The 17,753-nt window shown below is 46.7% G+C and overlaps 1 protein-coding gene across 3 annotated transcripts in view; it reads left to right on the forward strand.

Moving 5' to 3' along the window:
- Arhgap26 (Rho GTPase activating protein 26) overlaps positions 1-17,725 on the forward strand; it is a 384,946-nt gene extending 367,221 nt beyond the window's left edge. The window contains exons 21-24 of one of the 3 annotated variants that reach the window (XM_029546942.1): positions 1,477-1,587; positions 1,723-1,752; positions 7,017-7,108; positions 15,010-17,725. In XM_029546942.1, the coding sequence (XP_029402802.1) occupies positions 1,477-1,587; positions 1,723-1,752; positions 7,017-7,108; positions 15,010-15,098 (322 nt within the window). In that variant the 3' untranslated portion in view covers positions 15,099-17,725. The remainder of the gene's footprint in view (positions 1-1,476; positions 1,588-1,722; positions 1,753-7,016; positions 7,109-15,009) is intronic. The other 2 variants (XM_021214449.2, XM_021214450.2) reach the window with 2 other exon arrangements.
- Positions 17,726-17,753: the final 28 nt, after the last annotated feature.

The following is a 17,753-nucleotide window of genomic DNA, read 5'->3' on the forward strand; positions in this document are numbered from 1 at the left end:
TATATATATATATATATATATATATATATATATATATATATATATATATCTTTTTCGAGATAGGGTTTCTCTGTATAGTCCTGGCTGTCCTGGAACTCACTCTGTAGTCCAGGCTGGCCTCGAACTCAGAAATCCACCTGTCTCTGCCTTCCAAGTGCTGGGATTAAAGGCGTGCACCACCACTGCCTGGCACTAGTTATCTCTTAATACCTGCAGGGATTACATAGACAGTCCTGCTACAGCAAAAGAACAATACTTCCTTGCTCACGAGATTTATAGTCTATAGGTACAATACTCATGCTGACATTTAATTAAATGTTTCATCAGTTTCAAGGATATGAACATCACACAGAGTTTTTTTTTTTCTGAATGCTGACACAGGTCTTTATGTTACAGCATTTTACACACACACACACACACACACACACACACACACACACACACACACACACATATTCTTGCTAAATTCCTGTCTGCAACTGTCCTTTAGGACTGACTCCTGTCCATTGTACCTCCATAAAGAGCTTTGAACAGTCTAGCAGCCAGCTGAAGATCTCTAGGGACTGTGGCCAGTTCTGTGACTAGCTACACTCCTCATCTTCTCAGCCTCTGTGTTTGCACTTTCGGTCACATACTATGATTTCCACCTAGGTGCTAAGGTGATGGTATAATTTGCAGAAATAAGTCAGATGGTCGACATGGCTAACTAAAATGTATGAGGCAGATTATGGTAACTTCAACCCCTCCTCTCCAACCCTTTGGTCAGCTGCCCATCACATTATAAAGTGGACAAATTTGAGGTTTTGGTTCCATTTTAAAAATTGCCTGTTGGTTGTGGGTTACTCTTTGAGCATCTGTGAACAAGAGGAAGCACAGACCTGGGTTGCACATCTCCAGGGAGCTCACAGCTCACAGCCATAAGCGCTGTCTCAGAAAGGTGTGTGTCCATCCTGCCTGGCCCCTAGTGTGTTCCTAATGCATACTCGGATCTCGATGGCACACAGCCCATGTAGTTAAAAATGTAAACAGGAAATTGTTTCCTGGCTGAATGGCCTTTGTGGCCCAGAAAAAAATATTCTTTTCTGCTGAGACATAACTTTAAAAGCACACAACAGTGAAAAGCTAAAGGGTGGACGAGAGCAAGGTCAGTGTATTCCAAAGCAGGCAGCAAAACACATGGATTCATGTAGGTAGGTCCACTGCATGTCCACCAGTGGCCAGTGGTAAATAGATAGTGGAGGACCTCAGGTTACATAGAAAGCATTTGCGAGACAGGCCAAAGAGGCTTGTCTGTGCATCAGTACCTCAGATGCAGAGGACTGACATGGAGCACAAAGATTTGACAGCATGCCTCTGGACTTTGATGCTCCTGTGTTCTGCTCTAGCACCCTGTCATTTGGCCTCCCATGAACCGCCTGTGCTCCCATCATGGCTTCCCTATGTGCTGATGAGTTTTCTGGTTGTTATGTCTTGCAGCCCCCCGAATCCAAGCCCAACTTCACCCCTCTCGCCATCATGGCCCATGTTCTCGGCGCCATCCAGCCCTATGCCCACCTCATCCACGTCCAGCGACTCATCCCCCATCAGGTCTGTGGCAGGGTTTGTTTGGTTTTCTGTTGCTGCCGTTGTTCTCTCATTGGCTTGGTCCTCTCTTCATGCAGTGTTCAGCCTCCTCGTCAACTTTGTTCCCTGCCATCCAAACCTGCACTTGCTTTTTGACAGGCCAGAAGAAGCGGTCCGTGAAGACTCCAGGTAAAACTGCGGATGATGACTGACCTGTTCCTGTGTATGTGGAGCTGGTTAGGGACATTGGGGGTCTCCTCTGCTCTCCTGCGATCCCAGCCTAAGAAATGAAACCAAGAGGCACAATACGCATGGCCTTGCATGGCATTTTAAAATACCCTTTTCAATCTTTACCCACATTTCTGAATTAATCTCTGCTGCCCGGAACAGGGGTCTCCAAAAATAGCACCTGTTTTGAATGGTTTTCTGAATCATATAGGCTCTCCAAGTTTTGATGGAAGATAATATTCTAGGGGTCAATGTAGAGGCATAAACTGGCCCTTCCTTGTCACATTTTTATCAGGTAGTATCTGGCACCATTTGCTTATGGATTGGGCCAATAACCCTGAGCACGGACAGCTCACCACTGAGACCAGATCCACTGAGTGAGAGAGGAATATGACACAGAATAAAAGTCTGAGACATGAAGCACTTTCTCTTCGAATTCCTCAGGGCTCCCACCTCCCTAGCCCCATGTACTCCAGGGATCTTCTGGCCTCCCAGCCCACTCGTGTCTCTATAGGTTGTGAACCCTGAGTCCTCATGGGAATAGGCACCACCTCTTTCTTGAGTGACTTGACCTAGTTGTTCTCCCAGAGGGCCATGCTGCAGTCCTGCCTTGCAGAGCTCCACAGCCAAGGGGCACAGGTTTGCTCTTGAGCTGTTTGTAGAAAAGAAGCTCTTGAAATTGAAGGAAAGAGGGGAACAAGGGCCCTGCAGACTTCCTCTGCTGTTTGGGGCCCTCACTGGGCAGCATCTCATAGACAAGCCAAGTGCAGAGACCAGGTTGAAGCACCATGGGCATCCTCGGCCTTGGTTAGAATTCTGCATCCCACCTATTCTCCTTCGGAGTGAGTCCATCACACAGGCTCACCTAATTTGTAAAGCTGATACTCACCGTTTGGAAAAGCCACGCTGTCTATGTATGCAAGCACATGACTTACTCCCCTGTGGGCATCTTCACATCTATTGTGTCATTCTGTCTCTTGTGAGAACCAGAAGACAAATGGTCTGAACCATATTGTAGAAAAAGAAAATGGTAGCTTCATCAAATGAGAGCCAAGGCAGAGTTAGGAGTCCTTGCCATCTGTCCAGCATTTTTACTCTGAAGACCTGGGCAGCACCAGCGACGGTTCTGTCCCATCCAAGCCCTCAGCTCTGCTGCTGGGTGAGATGTGACTTTCCACCCAGCTTGGTCCTGGACGATGGGAGAGATGGCTCTGCAGTATGTTCTTTTTCTCCTCACCCCATAGATAAAGTAAAAATCAGGTACTGTTTTCCTAACACTTAAGCTATTTGTGAATTATTTCTTAGATAACTCCTAGGCACTTAGGAGACATTTCCTTTCTAGCCACCAGAAACCATGTACATGATTCCAGTTAGGTCAGTCACTGACCCGTGAGGACCTGGAACAGAACACCTACAATGGCTCACTCAATTATTAAATAGCCTTGGGTATTAGGAGACTGGGGCTGGCCTAGAGGCAAGTAAATGGCTCCTCAGTAGTGCTTCCTCTGGCCTCTGTTAGAATAGCACCAATATGATGCTATCCTTTAGGAATACACAGTCCTTTAGGAATCTGTCATTTTGAAATAGCCAAGCCACAATAGGGCTTGAAATTGGGTGTCACTGAGTTACTGCTTATGCTAAAATAAGCACAGATCAGGACCCTGCTGGAAAAGGCAGCCCACAAGGAGACCAGAGACTGGTTCCAGTCCTTAATTGCTGTTACAGCCTCTAGCCAAGAGGTGGGGGCGTACACCCATTGTTCAGGTCTAGTGTCGCCTTTCCCCCAAATTGACTAAAAGAACACAAAAGTTCAAATGACATTCCTTTGACAAGGCTTTTAACAACAAACTCTGAATGAGGCCTAATTAGGGGTCCTGGAAACCTGTGGGAATGGCTTCCTCTCTCCATTCAAGCCACTTTGGAGCTTCTTGTTTCAAGCTCTGAAGTAGAGGTACCTTTTCAGCACAGAAGAACACGGGCCCTGGAGGAGGCCCCTTTTAACATTTGCCCTCTTTCTCTACCTGCCTGTCCACTTCCCAAGAAAACCCCCACATCAGACCCCCTAATTTGTACCTGGGCCCCAGGGAACAGCCTTAATGATCAAGCCACTGTGAGCTGGCCCCTCCTCCCGCAGCAGCACACAGAGTAGAGTGGGTTGTCATTCTGCAAGCTTGCAAGGGCATTTGAGGGAAATTCCTCTGAGTGTTTTCCTGGCCTCATTCCATGCTCAGAGGCAAAAATTAAAAGTGAACCAGCAGAAGGCTCCAAAGTTGTTCATGCCCTTGAAGGCCCAGCCCAGAGCTGAAGAATGCTCTGACGGGAACTGTATCCAGCTACAGAGGAGGGCAGGAACCAAGCAACCCACAGCGCTGCCTTCGGTCAGAGCCAGAGCGTCCAAACCCAAACCTCTAGCCAACACCATCAGGTACAAGATTGACAGCAATGGCCGACTTTTATCAAGGCATAACGGTCCCCACTTAGAGTTGCCAGATATGCAAAACAAATAAGCATACAGCCTACTCAGGTTTGAATTGGACATAAATAAAATGCACTTCTTAGTATATGGATATCATATGGAAATGTACTTAAAAGTATTATTTACATGAAATTCATATCTGACGAGGTGTCCTTTCTCTGGTGACCATTCTGGGGAAAGGAGACAACTCCCTTTAAAAGCATGACCTCTAGGGCTAGACATGCAGATTAGTGCTTGCCTAGGCTATCCACATTGCCCGGGGCTTCATCCCCAGCACTCCAAATGTGTGTGTGTGTGTGTGTGTGTGTGTGTGTGTGCGCGCGCACGCACACACACACACACACACACGCATGCACACATAAGCACACCCCTCTGCGTCCCTCTCTGAGTGCCTCTGTTTTCTGTACATCTTTAGGTAGTTAGAGAGGATCAACTGTTACAGATTGATTGTCAGCTGTTACAGAACAACAGATTCTCTCCTGACCCTCATCTTTAGTCTTAACACAGTTTTCTTAGTATTTCATTACTAAATTGCAAATTTTTAATATTGGTGGACTGTGAATCCCTTCAAGTAATAATCGTGGATGCTAGAGACCACGGCCTCTGTTCTCCAATTACCACACAGTCCTAATACTTTCCTGGGTGGCTCCTATTCTGTTCTTTTACTTTTACTTAATGAGTTTAATAAGTAACCTCTAGGAGAACCCTATCCAGAGAAACCTTGCCTTCCCTGGTCTCTTCAGCCTGTGTCCACCTATGCCACCCTGTCCTCAGAGGCAGCCCTGCCTCAGCATGGTCTCGACCTTGGCTCCTATGGCCCGCATTCCCCTTGTACCCTGCATGCCATAAAAGGCTCCACATGCTTGTCAGTGTAAGGCGTGGCTGTGTTAGTGCCTTTCACAGCCTCCTGACTGTTTTCACCTGTAGACAGGGCAGGAGGCAGGAGACAAGTACACTTTTGTCCAACCTGAGAGGCTACGTACTGACGGCTGGGCCCTTGCTAGCCAACATGCAGGCTCATTGTTTAATGGGATGAGACCAGAAGAGCTGTATCCAGCTGGAACCAATGAGAACCAAGGGCTTCCCTCCTTATTCCCAGTGTCCCTGCATTATTCTCTCCCCCTTCCCCAGGTCTGCCCTTCCTGCCATCAACCCTTGGCTATAAGGAAACCAGAGAGAACAGCAGGGAACTGATTCTTCCCTGGCAACACACTCTGGATAACCCCCAATTCTGCTTGCCCTGCTGCACAACAGACTCTCTCAATTGTCCATCTTTCCATTTTCAAGGACCTAAGACTAGAAGGAACGGCCCCACTTTAGGTTTCCATCCCCCACCCTCATCCTTGCCCCCGAGAGCCTGCACTTGGTACCCTGAGCAATAGCAGTTCCGAACAGAGGTCCAGGGTACTCAGCCTCATCTGAGACAAGGCTTCTCCTCAGCCACTAGAGACCAGTGCACACTGGGAGCGAGCCTCTCAGATTGTCAAGTGAAGATAAGTTAAATGACATACATATTTTGACTCGTTTCTTAAGCTAGTGCTCTTTCTGGCTTTTTTTTTTTTTTTTTTTTTTTTTTTTTTTTTTNATGTGCTTCTGAATTCCAGAGTGTACTCCATCAGATGACTTGGAGAAAGTCACTTGTAGCAAATAAAGAGCGGCCTTCTGACAGTTTGATGTCATTCTGACCTGTGAAAAGTCTGTACACGGCTGAGAGTAGTCAAGTGCCAAAGTCAAACTTGACAGAAAAGAGCAAATTTACCCTGCTCTCACGAATGACATCACATGACGTCCTGTGATGGTCAGACTTTGCCCCTGTTTGCTGGTGGATAATTTATTACTGGAACGTATCCCCCACTGGTTTATTTACATGTTGTCTCTAGCTGCTGTGTACAGCAGTGTAGCATGAAGTAGTTACAACAGAGACCACATGCCTTCCAGAGCTCAGAGATTGGCTCTTTCGCCACAGAAATGTGCCAGCCTCAACTCGGACTGCATGGAAGAATCACTTGGAAAGTGATATATATATACATAGTTCAGTTTCAATTCTATTATGTATGCTTCCATCTGCAAGTCCATAGGATGTGTAAAAATTCTTAAGGGCATTCCGATAACATGCAGAGAGTGCTGTCAATACTCAGTGACAAAGAGATCCCTTCCTTTTTGTCCTGCCCTCTGTAAACTACAAGACTGGTGCACATGTATGCTCACACACCACCTCATACACCTCCTCCATCCTTGCTACCCTCGGGGCTGGAGAGTTTCATCTCTAAAATGTTGCTCCGCCAGCAATGGAGAACATTTGCGGGAACTCACAGCCACCCCTGCCTGGGCTGAAACCTGGCTCTGCTGGAGTTTCTCCTGGATTCATGGCATTGCCAGCCTCCAAGAGCATGTGTTGGTCATACTCTGCTGAGCCCTTGGTCTCTTCCTACTTGCAAGCACTCTGTCTGAGAAAGCTCTTTCTGCCCAGGCCCAGCTGTTGTAATTCCCAGGTAAAGTTTCTGTGGGGCACAAGGTGACCTTGGAGAATTGTGACTTAGAGCGTGTGGCCTTTTCCTGAATCTTCCTCAGTTTTCTCTTGGGGCCTTCCCGACTTGCCCACCTCCCGTTTTGCCATCTGGCTGCCTTGTCCTGCTCTTCCCAGGAGAGAGGACTAGGTGGCTTACAGGGAAAGGAGAGAAGAAACATGAACTCTCTGTGGCTTTCTGGGGTTGAAAATAGTGTTAAATAAACCTGCCTTTCCACACAGCACACCGTTCCGGAAGGCAAAGGCTTTGTACGCCTGCCAAGCTGAGCACGACTCGGAGCTCTCGTTCACAGCAGGCACAGTCTTCGATAATGGTGAGTTTCCTGTCACCTCACAGAAATGGAGGGGAAGCAGATGGCTGAAGTTCCTACCTGGGGGCATGGGTATCTCTCCCCCAAATCAAACTTCTGGAGTATTGGTCTATTGGGTAGACCCATATAGACATCTAGTCACTGGGTTGTTTCAAAGTCTGTGTGAGACTGTACCTGACCTCGGTGATTAGCATTTGTGGGCTAGACAGGGTCAATGACAAGGGACCCGAGTATAAGATGGTGGCAGTTGGGCAGAGACACCAGAGGAGGTTAAGGGCACCTGTTCTATCCTGTTTCCCCCTTGGGATCTGGGCCTGAATCGTCTTCAGCAGGCAAGGCCCACTCCCCAGACAGCAGTGTAAGCAGTAAGCCGCCTCCTGTCCATCCTCCTTAACCTTGAGAACACAGAACAGACTCCCTAACGTGAAGTCACCTACACCACAGCAGCAGCTTGTCCTGGCATCCTGGTGTAAGTATGTACTGTGGCATCCCTTAAACCTGCAGTCAGGACCTGCTTGGTGCACCATTATCCTGTTCGTTTTCCGTCTTCCTCCCTAAAAGCATACTTTATAGTAAGAAGTGAAGCCGTAGCTTGGCATAATCATTTACCTAAGAAGGAAATCTGGATTCCTGTGCACACACCAAGTTTCTGGGACAGTTGTTTTCCATGGGTGAAGTTCTCCTTCAGGGTCACGAGCAATTAGTTCTGATTGCTTCAAAACAAGCCAAAAAGGCAGCTGCCTGCTTCCAGAAGCCGGACATTTGCTCTGGCTCTTGCTTGGCCTCATGTGGGGTGAGGGCAAAGGGCACCGCAATCTGACTGGGCACCCCTGTCTGGCCCTAGACCTGCCTCTCCCCACGTGACAGAAAACCAGCAGAGGTGGAGGGCAGTTGAGGTGCCTACACAGCACAGGAGAGCCTGAACCCTAGAGCCAGGCCACAGAACATGTTCCAGCCTGACCGTTTGCTCTGATGTGACCTGAAGCAACAGCATCGCTTCCCAGTGACCTGGTTCTCTTCTCTGTCACAGCAGCTAACACACCTTACAGGCCACAATGGAAGGGCATCAAGCTAATGAACAGTGTGTATAAAGTGGCACTTACTGCATATTTCCTCATTTATTGTCAGGATCTTGTGTCTATCTTAGAAAAAGACTGTGGCACTATGATCTGTGAGCAAGGGCAGCTTTACCTTTTGGCTAAGATGGTCCCAGCCTGACTATTAGTTAGCCGTACATACTGTTTATATTGTTGGAGCCTGCCATAAAATCTAGAGTTCCTGGTAACATGTGTATCCTACGTCCTGTATTCTGCCCACTTATTAGTCAGACATGAGTAGACAGAGTGGGAAAAAGCATACGGCGCAGGGAGAGTTCCAGCCTGGGCCGCCTGGGCCTCCTGGGACAGCAGCAGTTGGGACAAATTTGAAACTGTCTGTGTCCTGATAAGCCCAAGGTCTACCGTGCTGCTTCCCCAAGTCCAGAGTACTGTCCTAAAACTTTGACTCTGTTGACTTTCTTCTCAGAGCTTTAATAATCAGAGCATATGAAGTAGCCAGCGCAGCCACCTCCCCTGCCAGCAGCTGATGCTTGCAAGTCTAGCAGACTGGCATGGTCAGCTGGCGACTGCCCCAAACCATGCCATGGCCAGTATGCCCTGCACAGACCAGCAGTGCAGACAAATCGGAATGGGTATCCCCGATGGAGCAGCTATACCCCTGCCGTGGCTGAGTAGTATATTCAGAGTTACACAACTCTTACCAGGATAATGCCACACACACACACACACACACACACACACACACACACACACACACACACACAGGCATCCACTCACACACACGTGTGCTCATACCCTTTAGCAATCATGCTGTTTTTACCCCTAAAACTATATTCTGTCTCCAAATATTGGCCTACTTTGGACATTTCATACAAATAGAATTACATAATATGTGTTCTTTGAAACAGAATGTCCTTTTTTTTTTAATGTGATGTTTTTTCCCATTAATTCATGTTGTAACATGTATCTGCACTTTATTCCTTTTTATGGCCAAGTAGTATCTCACTGTGTGGTGGCTATACCACCTTTTACTTAACATCCACCATTAATTGCTGGGGTATCTCACTGGCTCTCACTTTTTCACTGTTAAGAATGATACTCTGTTGACATTAGTGTTTGAGTGTTTTAAAAAACAAGTTCTCCTGGGATTGCTGGATCACATGGTAACTCCATATTTACTGTTTGAGGAAATGCCAGACTATTTTTACAAGGAGCTTGTACCTCTTTGCACACCCCACCCCCTTCATTTTTAAGTTTCCTTTTTCAACAACAGCACAAAGTCAGGCAGGCACCGCCATGATTTTTACTTGCCGGGGCCTTTCCTTCCCAATGGAGTGCTCTGCCCAGCCAGCTCTGGGACTCCTCCCACTACCATGAGGTAACCATCACACACCCTCTGAAGACACATGTAGCAAAAGACAAGTTTGGTTCCCTTCCCACAGGTTCCTGGGATCTCCAGGGGCCATACACAGTTCTCTTACGCTGACATTGTATGCAGGCATGTGACTGTAGGCATGCTCATGCCATGATACACCCATGGGGATCAGAGAACAAGTGTCTGGAGTCAGTTTCTTCCACCTTTTTGTGACACAGCATCTCCCTTGTTTCTGCTGTGTGCTCCAGTCTCCAGTCTAGCTTCCAGCCAGTTCTCCTGCCTCCCATCTTACCTTCGCAGTTCTGGGAGGTTGGAAGCACACCATTGCCTTGGCTTTTAATAGAGATTCTGGGGTTTAAACACAGGTCATCAAGTTTGCACCACAAGTGTTATTATCCTTTGAGCTGTATCCCTGGCCCCAGACAGAGATGATAATCCAGTTTCTAGACTGCTTTGCCTGGTAATATTTCACTGGATCCTATTCTAGAGGAAAAAATCTACTTTCATTCTGTTGGAGAAATCAGACATTACAGAAGGAAATAATGACATTATGTAAAGTGGCCGTTTCCTATTGCTCCTATATAGACTCTGAAGAGATAAGGTAAAGCCTATGTCAGTAGCCTTTATGCTCTGTGCAACTGTCAGGTTAACGTTTCCTACTGACACTGTCGTCATGTGTATGCTTTATGTGTGGAATAAGGAAGGGAAGAGAGGGGTGTGTTGAGGTGAAAGTCTGGTGTTTCATAACCATTAATCTCTCTGCCTTGGGATTTCAGGGCCCAAACTTTGACTCTGAAGCGGTGCTTAGTCAGCTCCTGGACTCTATGTAGCAGGGGATAGATGTGCAATACTGGGAAATATCTCTAGTGTCAGCTCTTGCCAGTCTACCAGGAAACGGCCTGCTCCACCAGCGCCTTAGACAGTAACTGGAAAGAGAAGTAATTTGTATTCTCAGGAGTATTATTCATCTGGAAGCAATGTGATCAGTGATACCTAGAAAATTCACGTGGCTATAGCCAAAATTGGGTTCTTGGGATACACTTTTCAGGTTTTGAGATGGGAGTCTAGGAGAGAGATCAGTAGATGTAGGGCGCTTGTCCTGTGAGTCCTCAGCCCTAGCACCCTTCTCCAAAGCTAAATGTGGTAGAGTGTCTGTAATCACAGTGCTGGGAAGACAGACAGGCGGTTGCTTGCTAGTCATCATCTCTAATCAAGCTCATGGGTTCCAGATTCCATGGGAGACCCTGTCTCAAGAAATGAGGTGGAGAATGACTGATGAAGACACCAATGCTGAACTCTGGCTTCTACGTACACATGTACACGTGTGTGCACACACATCTTACTTTACACACCACGGCTTCAGAGCACATTTACACAAACTGACGGTCAGCTGCCTCTTTCTGTACTTAAAGTTTTATTGGAACACAGATCCCCACCTCCCCATGGTTTTTTGTTTTTATGGTTTCCATACTGTGTGGCCCTTTGTAGGGAGTTTACAGAGCACTATTCTGCGATCACATCTAGCTTTTCTGTGTCTTAGGGCCTTGTATCTGCTCTAAGTACTCCTGACTAATAGCATGAGAGCCTTTGGGTTGTAACTTTCTGAGTTCCTTCCCTCTACCCAAATCCCCATCTTTTTTCCCCTCCTCTCTTCCCCTTCTTTCTTTCTCTCCCTCCCCACTTCACTAGGCTTATTGATAATCTGTCACTACCCTAAGGGGACATATATGAGAACCTAGCACAGTGTCTGGCCCCTCATAGGCGCTTATAAGACATTTGTGTAATGAGTAAATGCCTGCTAATAACACGTCATGTCTGTTAGCTTCCTCTAATGGAGGCTTCTTCCCTCTGGGGGTAGCCAGCCATTAGAGATCTTGGTCACACACTTGCCCATTGTCCATAGTAAACAGGACATCTGTGTCGTACCAGGTTCTGCCAGGAACCTGTATTGTACCCAAGGCTGTAGCAAAGAGCAAAGTTGGGCCCAAGCCAGTTGCAGCTTATATGATATGTTCACTAGGCTAGATTGCCACCCAGGCAGCTCCTAGTAATGCATCATGTGTGTATAGCACATTGAACACTGGTGCGGGTTTGTCTGCCCACCACTTACCAAGTGTTTCAGCGGTCAGAGTCCTGAGCAGGCTTAAGTACGATTGAGACTGGTCAGATGTCCTGGGGCTCTGGTGTGCCTCCATTATCTCCCAGCCCTGTAATTGTTCAGCCGGCTGCTTAACCTTTTGGAGCCTCGGGTTTTTATCTGTAAATGAGGAGACTAGCAGAATTGGCTTTAGTTTCACACTGAAACTAATACAAGTGGAGTGCCTGTTAGTATAGCTTCTGCTATTTACTGTGCGCTCAACCTCTTCTTACCATTATGAGCCACCTTCTCCAACTGAAGTAAAGCGGCTTAGAGCAGAGGAAGGCTTTAACTCTCGGTTCAGATTCTGGTTTTACCCATATGACTATGTCCACATTAATTTGTCTGAAATGTGAACATGTGCCGCCCACCCATGATACTCACCCTTTAAAGAGTTTGGCTATGACATAGTGAATGGGGGAGTTGCTGAAAGTTGTTGAGCCAGATAGTTGATAAGAAGTCAGATAGCAAAACAGAGCTTTGTCACTTCAGCACATAGCATTAGGAACGATGAACACCATGTAAGGTATGCTGTGAATTTTCCAGAAGTCAGGATAGAGGAGGAACAGGTAGAAGCAAGTCCTTAATACTGTTTATGAAGGAGCTGCGGCTTCACCTGAACCCTGTGTAAGGCCAGGGGACAGAGTACAGTAGGGCATCCGGGCTCCCTCCTTCAGCTGATGAGAGCTCAGACTTTCATTCTTAACTACCACCTTTATTACAAGGCATTTGTCACACACAAGTCATAGCTTTTTACTTCTGCAAACCAATGGCGATGCAGGTGCCCTCGGGCTAAGGAACCCACAGAGTCCATGAGCACATACATAAAGCTGATGCATTGTCTAGCACGAGTCAGCAGACCTTTGCAAAGACTGTTTCACCCCCTGAAGCCCGGGTGACCCATCTCTAGGCCTTCCTGGTTTCTTCCGAGGCTACCCATAGTCTGACAATCCCACTCAGGTTCATGGATAACCAACACAGTACCTGTGCTGTTTGAACAGCTGTGGGAGGAGGTAGACGAATCCACCTGCCATGCTGCCGAGGGGCAGAGCTGTTTTGGTTGCCTTTATTTTATTCATGTCTTTTTCTTTCTAAATCAGTTCCCCCACCCCCACCCCAAGGGAATTGGTTTATTTTGTGTACTTTTGGTTCTGAACATCTAAGGTTTCCTGAAGCTTTGGTGAGTGTAGATACCAAGCCCTTTGCCCAGACTGGCTGGTCAAAGGTACCAAGGTCCTACTGTTTCTTCCTCCAAGTGCTAGGCTAGCAGAAGCACCCTGTCCCAGCTGGCTTTTTACATGGAGTTGAACTCAGTCCTCAGACCTACAGACCAAGGGCTCTCCCCACCTGTGCCATTGCCCTGGCCTCTTTGCTCTGATTTATGGAGAGAGTGCCTTCTTGGCTGCACTGGGAGTTAACAATACACTAACAGTAGAGTGGAACCTTTAATCCACACCAGAAACCACAGGAAAGATCCTGCCACCATTGTAGAGGTTCAGACTGGAAGGGCTCTAGACAACCTCAGCTGGCAGCCAGGCAGAAGGCAAGCCTACTCAGTGTTTCTTATAAGTGGCCTAGGAAGCCCTTTCATACCTGGAGAGGCCAAGCCACCCCTAAGTGCTTCAGACTCTGTACTCTCTGCAAGTCTGAGGTTTCGTTCTTCACTCATGGGAGGAAGTTTGGCAAAGTTTTTGAAGGCCAGCTAATAGGTATCTGACCATGTCTTCCCCTAAGGAAGTGTGGAAATGCCTCTACATACTTTAACTCTTCTAGAAACCTTGGAGCCTGTGATTTTGTTTCCTCCCCATTGGCTTCCATCGGTTTCTGTTCTTCTTTCCCTACAAAGTGAAACTAGAATCATACAGTAGTGCTGGGGCGGAAGTGCATTTCTAAAACAAGCTCAGGAAGTGGCTTAATTAGCCCAGGGAAGGAACAGGGGGGAAATCCATTCTCTCCACACAATCTTGGATAATTGGAGTTTTCCTAATCCATTTAGAGCGAGTACCCTGCCCCACCCCAAAATGACCTGTACTTATACAGCTGTTTCACAAGTAGTAACTCCCCACCCCCACCTCCCCAGACACACTTATCACTGAGGTTCACAATTCCATCTCTATTCCTTCCCACTACAGTATTCTTTACAGACTCAGCCAGATCTCCCCATCTCTTCATATTTCAATATGAAGATCTTCAAATACCAAGAGAAATACCATATTTCTCTTGGTATTTCCTATAACAGAAACGGATCTATATTCTGTGGTTGTTGGAAAAAATTAAAAGGATAGGAGCCTTTGAAAGTTCAGTAGAAGAAGCAGACAGCTTCTTGACTTGTTTATAGGGAAAGCTCTAGAGTATAGAAAAGTAAGGAAGGCTGTGAGTGGAACAGAAGGGAAGCATTCCAAGTCTGCAGCATGAAGAAAGGACCTGTGAGAACATGAGAAGCCAGGCTGTGGACTTAAGGATACAAAGCAGATAGGTCAGGCTGTGCATGGTGGCTCAGGCTGCTAATTCCAGGGCTTGTAGTGCTGAAGCAAGAGGGTTGCTGTGAGTTCAAATCAGATTGAGACCCTGTCTTAAAAAAAAAAAAGATAAAAACAGAAATGAACCAACACACAAAATAGATAACCAGGAAAGATGAGTTCTTAACAGTCTTCCCAGGACATGCCATTTGGTACATAGTGTATAGTGAATAGGCAGGGTTGATATGTACATGCTTGTATGTATGCAGGGATGCATGCATGCATGCGTGTGTGGGTAGATGGATGGATGGATTGGTGGGTGGGTAGGTAGGTAGATGGATGGATGGGTGGGCAAGTTGATGGGTGAGTGGGTGGATGGATGGATAGATGGATGGGTGGGTGGGTGGATGGATGGATGGATGGGTGGGTAGATGGATGGGACAGTGGATGGATGGGTGGGTGGGTGGATGGTTGGGTGGGTGGGTAGATGGATGGGTGGATGGATGGGTAGATTGATAGATAGATGGATGGAGAGTACCCCAACTGTTGACCTCTACCTTAAAGGAATATAAATCTGTTGCATATAGTTTAAAACAGGAAGTTCAGAAAATTCACAGTGCCCCTGAAACTGTATGTAAAATTTTGAATGTCTAAATGCTTCCCTTTTTTGTTGTAGAAAGAGTTCAGAACAACTTTCACCAAAAGGGTTTCATCTCACAAAAGGTTAAGGACCTCTCTTTCAAACCAGTCCTGGGATTGCATAACATAAGCCATTGTGCTCATTCCCCAGACTTACCTCCTACATCTTCCAGAGCACAGCACAGCCACCTCCTGGGCTGCCCATGACCTCGTCTCTTCTCTCTCTTCCTGTACAGTTCATCCATCTCAGGAGCCTGGCTGGTTGGAGGGGACTCTGAATGGAAAAACTGGCCTAATCCCAGAGAACTACGTGGAGTTCCTCTAACCTTGAGCTCCAGTGGAGCTGCTGAGCTTCACGTGGTCTCCATGACAACTGATGCTTCTGGTGTTGTGGGCCACTTTTCATTGCCACTGAGAAATCAGGGAGCCTGACTGTTGCTTCCTGCCAACACAAATGCATCTGGGAACGTGTGCCACCATTCTCCATGATCATCTCAGCTTACAGCACAGCAGTGCTGCAAGAACTGCACATCAGTCAGCAGAGGAGGCCATTGGATTTGGATAACCCAGAGGAAGGCTTGCAAAGCTGTCTTCTCATGAGTGCCCTAAATAGAGAGCCCTGATCTCATTTCAGCAGTCATCCAAACCCCCAGCCTTCTGGGAAGAGGAAGCAGGATGAGAATAGTGCTAAAGAAAGTGCATCATTGCTGAGCTGGAAGAAGCAGGGCAAAGAAACTGGCACAAGGTGCAGGCTGCTGCCTCGACTGCTGTTGCTTATAGCAGACGCTCTTTCTCCTTCCTTCTCCCAGAGACACAGTGCTACAGGCAGCTGGGTCTGTCTGCAAGCACACAGGATGAAGGGGTTGCCGCACTGTTTATATGTGGTCCAATCTCTCACCATCTCTTGAGCAGCTGTTGGCCTATAATCAGCAGATTTCAGTCCAGTCCTCTCATGCAAAGAAACACACGCCCCTCACGTTCTCTGCCTCTGAAGGCTTCCATCACTGCCATCACCTAGTAACCATAGCAACCCAACCTACTCTAAAACTAAGCCAAAAATAATACTCCTCTTTGTATGACAACCTCCCCCCCCTCCCAGCTCTGGTGAGTTGTTTTTTTTTTTTTTTTTTTAATGGTCTTCCAACAATCTGAAGCAGAGGATTAACCGTTAGGGTGGTCTATTTGGGGCAGATATCCCATAGAATTTTTTGTTACTGAGGTCCTGTGGATTTTAGAGATGATTCTTGGACCAAACCTGTAGCCTGATTTTTAAAAGGACATCTATATCACTGCCACCAAGAACAAAAAGAGGGACTCATTAAGTAGGACAGGCCGTTAAGAATCTGTAGGATGCCAAGTGTTGAGGCCTGCAGGCTGGGCTGGGCATCTTCAAAGAGAGGGAATTCTGATTAAAAGGACAAGCATCACATGGCCTCAAAAGAACACAGTCATGGTATCTTCGCACTCCAATGCCCTTGCTCGAGGGACTCTGGACAAACTGTCACACTTTCCAGGAGCCTCTCTGATGGCAACGTTACATCAGAGAGTGTCTCTGGCTCCTGGAATCCCCTTAGGGTTCTTTAATGAAGAAAAGAAAACTTGAATTGTGTTGAATTACTGTATCTTCTGCTTTTTTTTTTAAAAGATAAACTTGTAAATAGAATGATTTGAAATATTATATGGTAAAGTTTTATATTTGATATTCTTTAAGCTAGTTTGCTCCATACATTTAGTATTTTGATTGCTGAACAGATGTGTTTAAAAGGTTGCAAGAGAGGCTGGGTTAAAGAGTCAAGGTTATGTCTTCTCTCTGGCCCAGTGAAAGAATGTTTCCTCATGGTTCCTGTTGGTGAGCCTGGAAAGTTGGTTGTATTCAGTTGTCTTTATCTACATGTGATTTCGGGCTTTGGAGTTCAAAAGAGCGTCTTCAAGCAATGAATTTTCAAAGAACTTCCACCCAACGGTCAAGTGACACTCAGGATCTAAGGATTTAAATAGGTGGGAAGAGGGTGACATGTTTGTTTTTGTTTGTGTGTTTGTTCTTCTCAGGTGTATTTCTTGGTACCCCAGGATGTCCAGACAAAAGGAGATGAGACAACACTCCTTTTTTCCCCCCACATCTCCAAGCTAGTTTATAAATGTGTCTTATCAGCTCTAAGAACTAAACCAGAAAGCCAGCTGCTGTGGTTGTTGGTCATTGGTGAGCTTTACTCTCTTCCTATAGACATATTCCCGCACTTCCCTTTCACCTCCAAATTCCCGGCAGCCCCAAAGTAAAAAAGAATCCCCAAGGTAGTTATAGACGACACTGTTACAGTTTTTAGAGGCGTTGTAATGTTACTAGTTCATTGTCAAGATTCAGTATTGAGTTTACCAGCTCAGGATTGTACTGTTGCCAACCAAGGACTCATCCAGGAGCAAGGGAGACTTGAACTTTCAGTCAGGCAAACACAGGATTCCAAACTGACATTGCTGGGTATAATGGCTCATGTGTGGTCTCAGCACTTGGGAGACAAAGACAAGAGGATTGCTGCAGTCTTATGCCAGCCAGATGTGAGGCTGGAGGAGGGTTGAAAACTAAAGGAAGAACAGGAGGACACTCAGGTTCCAGACCTATTCCCTGTGAGCTTGAGAAAAGGTTGGGCATTGGGGCCCGAAGGGCCTGCACACTCAAGTAGCGTTGCTCCTTCCAAATTAAAAGAGCCCAGCATGATACTTTTAATATAGCTGATGGTTTAAATTGTCGCCTGCCCCATAATAAATGAAGTATGCTTGTAGTCATGGCCCAGCATGACTGCTTGGATACATAGTCCTTCTCTCCTGAGCTGGCCCTGGTTTGAAGCTGCTCTCTTAGGCTGACCTCCTTCCAGTTTCCCTGAGGCCATGTGTGGCCTATGACAGATGGTCGCTCTGTTTCCCTTTGTCCAGCTAGGCCTCCCTCCTATTCCTCCTCCTCCTCCTCCTCCTCCTCCTCCTCCTC

The sequence above is a fragment of the Mus pahari genome, chromosome 15, assembly GCF_900095145.1.
Source record: "Mus pahari chromosome 15, PAHARI_EIJ_v1.1, whole genome shotgun sequence".
Taxonomy (NCBI): domain Eukaryota; kingdom Metazoa; phylum Chordata; class Mammalia; order Rodentia; family Muridae; genus Mus; species Mus pahari.